Source organism: Panthera uncia (genome assembly GCF_023721935.1).
Source record: "Panthera uncia isolate 11264 chromosome E2 unlocalized genomic scaffold, Puncia_PCG_1.0 HiC_scaffold_20, whole genome shotgun sequence".
In the NCBI taxonomy this organism is placed as follows: domain Eukaryota; kingdom Metazoa; phylum Chordata; class Mammalia; order Carnivora; family Felidae; genus Panthera; species Panthera uncia.
This window is the reverse complement of record NW_026057589.1, coordinates 13,117,838-13,124,192: the sequence shown is the minus strand read 5'-3', so window position 1 is coordinate 13,124,192 and position 6,355 is coordinate 13,117,838. Positions and strand designations below refer to the sequence as shown.

The 6,355-nt window shown below is 43.9% G+C and overlaps 1 protein-coding gene across 1 annotated transcript in view; it reads right to left on the bottom strand.

Moving 5' to 3' along the window:
• The window catches only part of AARS1 (alanyl-tRNA synthetase 1), a 23,982-nt gene extending 20,380 nt beyond the window's left edge, over positions 1–3,602 (bottom strand). Inside the window, exons 1-2 of the mRNA XM_049622980.1 lie at positions 3,399–3,602; positions 651–815 (exon numbers count right to left, since the gene is read on the bottom strand). Of these exons, the coding sequence (XP_049478937.1) occupies positions 651–794 (144 nt within the window). The 5' untranslated portion in view covers positions 795–815; positions 3,399–3,602. The remainder of the gene's footprint in view (positions 1–650; positions 816–3,398) is intronic.
• Positions 3,603–6,355: the final 2,753 nt, after the last annotated feature.

Sequence of the window (6,355 nt, the reverse complement as noted above, 5' to 3'; positions counted from 1 at the left end):
AGGGGGACTTGCACCCCCCAACCCCCCGATTTTTTTCCGCGCTTTTTATGAGTGTTTAAATCTTTTGCCCTCCCCCCCCCCCCCCTTTTTTTTTTTTTTTTTTTTTTTTTTTAACAAACATTTAAAAAATAAATAAAAAATAGGGGTGCCTGGGTGGCTCAGTCTGTTAAGCATCCAACTTCGGCTCAGGTCATAATCTCGCGGTTCATGGGTTCAAGTCCCACTTCAGGCTCTGTGCTGACAGCTCACAGCCTGCATCTTTTTTCGTATTCTGTCTCTCCCTCTCTCTCTGCCCCTCCCTCACTTGCGCTCTTTCTGTCTCCTGAAAATAAATAAATATTGGGGCGCCTGGGTGGCTCAGTTGGTTAAGCGTCTGACTTCGGCTCAGGTCATGATCTCACGGTCTGTGGGTTCGAGCCCCGCGTTGGGCTCTGTGTTGACGGCTCAGAGCCTGGAGCCTGTTTCAGATTCTGTGTCTCCCTCTCTCTCTGACCCTCCCCCGTTCATGCTCTGTCTCTCTCTGTCTCAAAAATAAATAAACATTAAAAAAAAAATCAAAAAAAAAAGAAAATAAATAAATGTTAATAAAAATAAAAATAAAAAATAAAAGTAAATAAATAAACTGTCATGAAAAAGCAAAAAACCCTTACCTGGTTCATGCCCGCATTGGCAAAGAGCAAAGTGGGATCGTCCAATGGGATGGTGGCAGATGAGTGAACATAAGTGTGCTCGTTTCTCTTAAAGAAATCTATAAATCGCTGCCGTATTTCACTTGCTGTTAGAGTTGAGTCCATCTTGAAACTAACCCTATGGAACTAACCAAAGAAAAAATAAAGTAAAATTAGGAGAAATGAAACTAAGAGACAAGCAGACATTACACAAGATTCCTGGCTTCTCAGGCCAAGTCAAAGCAGGACACCGGTAAGCTGCTTGATCCTACCGGTAAGCTGTTTGATCCTAAAACCTCTATGTTGTAACATCCAAGGCTAAAATCATCATCGAAACAAAATTTGCTGCAGCAGCAGGCAACAGGCCCACGTGTTCTTCCTTTCTGTGCCAACCTCAAAAGGTTCAATATACCAACACATCAAGTAGAGCATGAGTGCTTTCTTCACGTATTCATTTACACCAAACGTCTGCCATGGCCTAGGCCAGGAATTAGGAAATCAGAATAAAAACGTCATGGTTTATGGTCCAGCAGAGCAGCTCACTGGGGTTGGGGGAATGCTCAAGAGACCTGGGTTCCAGTCCTAGCTTCAAGTCCTTAAGGGAGTTACTTTACCTCACCAACAGAAAAAGGGGTCCATATGAGATGAACTCTAAAGATCCTTCCAGCTCTGTTCATCTACATGCCTAGAATCATGCAAAATCCTATTATCCCTAAAGCCAGGGTCTCTGGGTTTGGTCTGACCATCTTGGGGAGGCTGGTGGCAACACAGTGGACCTGGGGATGGGCCTGGCTACACCTGGGACCGCCTGCAAGTAGGACTATACTTACCCCCACCTAGCCTAAGCACCCCCAGCACAACTGGTAGATTGCGACCTTCCCACCTATTAGATTCCTAGGGAGTGAGGAAGGTGCAGCCACACTGAGGAAGTGGAGCTCAGAGCCAGTGGAAAAAGAAAGGGAATCAGAAGAGAAACTGGGAAATAAAACAACTTTACAATTTCAAAACTCTTTCACGCCTATTATGATTTTTCTGAGAGGCAGGTTAGGGAAAAGTGACAGCCCTTAGTGGAGGGTACCAATCACTGGCATAGTGCTGTAGGGCCATGCAGCACTGGGCATCTGGAAAAAAATGGGAACCATCTCACCGACATTAGCTAACTCTCTAGGATTCAAGACCCAACTCTAACCTTAAATAAGACTTGTTTCCTTTTTTGTAAAAAAAGTAGGATCTACTCTGCCTACTCCACCCAGGTATCGTGACACTCAAAAGCCATCCTATATTTGGGAAGCAATTTGTACACTGGAAAGCCCTATAGGAATATGGATGCTATTACTTTAAGTCACTTAGTACAAAGGCCTTTCTTCCTTCGTATAAGGATGATAAATATAAATAAAGACATACAAGGTGAACAAGAGACTGTGACTCAGATTTATGCTTAAACACAATTTCAACTGATTTATTCACAATTCAATCAACTCATTACTCAAACAAAAGCCCTTTGGGCAAAAAGATGGTGAAACACTGGCTGAAAGAGGCAAAGAGCTGAATAAAACGCCCATAGATAAGGATTTTTATGTCCATGCTGAGAGTCAAGGCTAGGGTTTTTAGAAACTCTGTCACACCATATTCTTCCTCGTCCCTCCTCATCATGGCTCTCACTGAATCGTAATGGTGGCAAACATGAACGTAGAGTGCCAATTCTGACTGAGCAACAGCACAGTTTCAGAATGTTCATTGCTCCTTCTCTAAATGGGCTACCTGAGGTAAATAAACTGAATTACAAAGGACACATAAATTTTCCATTTTGCTCACTCATTCAACCTACATAAATGCACACTGTGCTGGGAATCGAGAAGAATGACTCTCTGCCCTCAACAGGGAGACAGTCACATACAGAAATAACTGCAAAATGATGTAAGGATCCAATATATTGACAATAAGCTCTATGGAGGCTGAGACTACTAAAAAAAAAACAAACAAAAAAACTGTGTCACCATCACAAATTTATTTATTCAGTATAAATATACTAGAAGGCTGTATGAGATACAGAGGTAGCAAAAAGGATGGTCCTCAGATTCCACTTCCAAACAGGGCTGTGAAGGTCTTGAGTACCTTAAATCACACTGGCCCTTGGTTGAGGCTCCAGCCACAGGACCTTTCAATGTGCTCTTTATGCCTACCCTACTCCTCTTTCCATTTTCCTACTTGTTTCCTCATTTTTGACATTATCAATTGCAGAGACTTATTTAAGAAAGGCTTCTCCTTGACCAGATTCTCCTTATTTTATTCTGGTAGCTCCATGTGTCTTCCTTCATAACTTCCACACGCATTGGACTGCTTGTTTCATGTCCATGTCCCCAACAGGCTGGAAGTTTCACCTCTGTGAGAATCATGACTGATTTTTGCTCACCAAAGGGGTATATCCTCAACATCTAGTACAATGGTTGCTAAATAAGTACTTCAGGATTAGGTATAATCCTTTAGCAGCAAACTGTTAGTGAACTTAAAGCACACCGGGAAATACAGACTCCGACAAAGTAATAGCTGAATATGATGGGGCATAGAATGTGCTTCCAGGTGAACCTGAACCAGGATCAGCTACTTAGCTAATTTTAAGAAATTAGGAAATGGCTCACAAGAGGCGTTCCAACCATCCAGACCACCCTCACTACCACCCCCAAATCCTCGCCCGCCCCTAGGGGATTAAAACCGGGGGACATAAAAAACCTCAGCTTTGGGCGGGTAGTCAATGGCAACCGTGATCCTCCCAAGGTCCTGGTCCTCGGCAAGGCCACCCGAGGCCACTCCACCCTCGGCGCTCCAGGGGTCTACAAGAGGCCTTTCTCCCGCTGCGCTGTAGCCAGGCGGCTGCCCGCACCGACTCCAGCTCAGGCTCCGGTTCCAGAGGCCTCGCGAGGCCTGGCCCAGAGACCCGCTAGGGCAACTGAGCTCTCAGGCCTCAGGACCCAGCCGCTCTCGCGGCGCCTCAGAACTGTCCGGGGTCCGTCTGCTTCCCTCAAAGGTCGTCGCCCCTAACTCCTCCCTCAGAGCCCACCACCCAGAGCTCGCAGTTACCTGTTCCTGCAGACGAGCAGCTGCACCCGCCCGGAGCCACGCCGGACCGCAACCCGCACGGCCCTGCCCAATCAGAGCGCGCCCATGGAGAGTGCCCCGCCATGGCTTACCTGTCCGGGACACTTATTGGTCAGTCATCATGCCAATCAACACGAGCACGAATCAGCTTATTAGTCGGGTTCCAGGAAGGCGGCTCTAAATCGGCTGATGCAATGGCGGGGAAAGAAGGGACTGGAGTACGTCACGTGACTGATTTCTGGAGGCCGACATTTTCGTTTGCAAAGTCCTCATAGTTGACTTGGTTAATAAGGGTAACGGGCGACATGTTTGGTAGAGGTCACAGCTTTTGCTGTACAGTTCTGTTGTGTTCATTTTAGGCGCAGAATGGTTTTCAGACTTAAAAGATTCTGATTTGTTGTGCTCATGGTTACACTTGTCTTTGTCAGACCTTCTTGGATTTGGTGTGAAAGATTCAGTACTTGAAGAGGGACGATTGAGTTGGTATCTGGTCCTCAATTTGCCTTTGAAAAATAATAGTAAATATTTATATGTGAAGCATTGTATTTCACACAGATTGTTCCACTTGATTTTTCAACTACATGTGAGGCAGGTCAACTGGCATCCGTCTTTACAGATGAGGTAACTGCCTTGCCCAAGTTTGCTCAGAAGAGTAACTTACAGAACTATGATCCAAACCCACATGTGTTTAACTCTTTCTTTCTTTTCTTTTCTTCTTTTTTTTAATAAGCTCTATGCCCAGTGGGGGGCCTGAACTCAGCTCCCCTGAGATCAAGAGTCATGCTCTACCCACTGAGCCAGCCAGGTGCTCCTAAAGTCCATACTCTTAAACCACTACACTATTACCTCCATCAACTCATATATCCAAACACATGAATATAAATAAAGTTGTGCTGCTGGTCTGGTCTTAACTGGGTTAAAGATATTGCAGAAATATTTTACTTTTATATGTAAAAGAGCATTCTATACAAAAAGAAGGTCAAGCTCAAAAGCCAGTAAAAAAAAAAAAAAAAAATCACTTGAATTAACTTCCCAGTTCACAGTGATTCATTAATCATCATCCTACTTATTTACATTTGTTGAGCGTTTAGGATGCAACCGGCACTGATCTAAACTTTTGATCTGATCTTCACAACAACCTTACAAGGAGTTACTAATATTACCTGCTTTTAACACCTGAAGACACCGAGACACTCAAAGATTAAGACAGCTAAGGGCAATTTTTTTCTGATGCAAATTGGCTCTGATGCAAAATAGCATATTTAGCCTAAACAATCTGAGAAATAGGTCAGACTTGTGTGCCACCACAATTAAAATGGAAAGCCAAAATTGTACACATTATACTTTAAAAATAAAAGTAATATTGGTTGTAGTCTCAATAACTTCACTATGTTGCCAGAGTTGTCACTATTAAGATAGTGTTAGGATGTCCTTGGAACCACAGTAGAGGGGACGTCCATCTTGCCAGCGCAACCCAACGAAAAGCCCTTAGTAGCGTGCCAGAACGAATTGGAGGTCAACCAGTCACCGAGCGACAGCACGACCTGATGCGAAAAAGGCCCACCAGGACCTAAACCCGGAACCGCTACAGCTTAAAAACCCCACCCCACCACACTCGGGGGCGACTTCCCTGACTCCTCTCTCTCTCTCTCTCTCTCTCTCTCTCCCTGAGTCATGGAACCTTGCCGGAGACCTTAGTTCCCAAATAAAGCCTTTGACTGCTAAAATTTTTAGCCTCTGACTCCTATCTTTACCCTGCCTTACACCTGACCCCAACAGATAGCACCTTAACTAGTGAAAGAATTAAAAACATATATACTTTTTAAGTTTATATTTATATATATATAGTATATATGTAAGTATATGTTATCTATTTTGAGATAGAGCAACAGTGAGAGGGGGAGGGACAGAGAGAGGGAAAATCCCAAGCAGGCTCCAAGCTAATAGCACAAGGCTTGAACTCACAAACTATGAGATCTTGACCTGCGCTGAAACCAAGAGTTGGAAGCTTACCCAGGTGGCCCTAGAGACATTTTTTTTTTTTAAATTTATTTTCATTCACCCAACAACTGGGTCAATACACATGAAGAGAAATCATTGAGGCCCAAAAGTCAGATTGTTCTGAACATTCTACTTGAATTATTCAGCTAATTATCCAGTTCTCTATGATATTTTCCTCTTTTAATGTCAACTATGTACTAGAAGGAAAGGTATCTCAATACAACATCCAAATTGTGTATTTTAAGAAACCTTTTATTCTGGGCTAAGCAAATAGGCCTGCAGGTAAGAATAAGTACTACACTCATCTGCAGTAGAACACTGGTTGACCCTCTTGGGACATGACAAAGCTAACAGAGCTCAAGAGAGTACAACTAAAATACTTCATTTTGGAAATACATAGTCCTAGATTCTAATTCTCCCATAGCACCTAAAATATTTTTACCATCGGGGTGCCTGGGTAGCTCAGTTGGTTGAGCTTCCGACTTCGGCTCAGGTCATGATCTCATGGTTTGTGAATTTGAGCCCCACATCGGGCTCTGTGCTGACAGCTGGGAGCCTGGAGCCTGCTTTGGATTCTGTCTCTCTCTCTC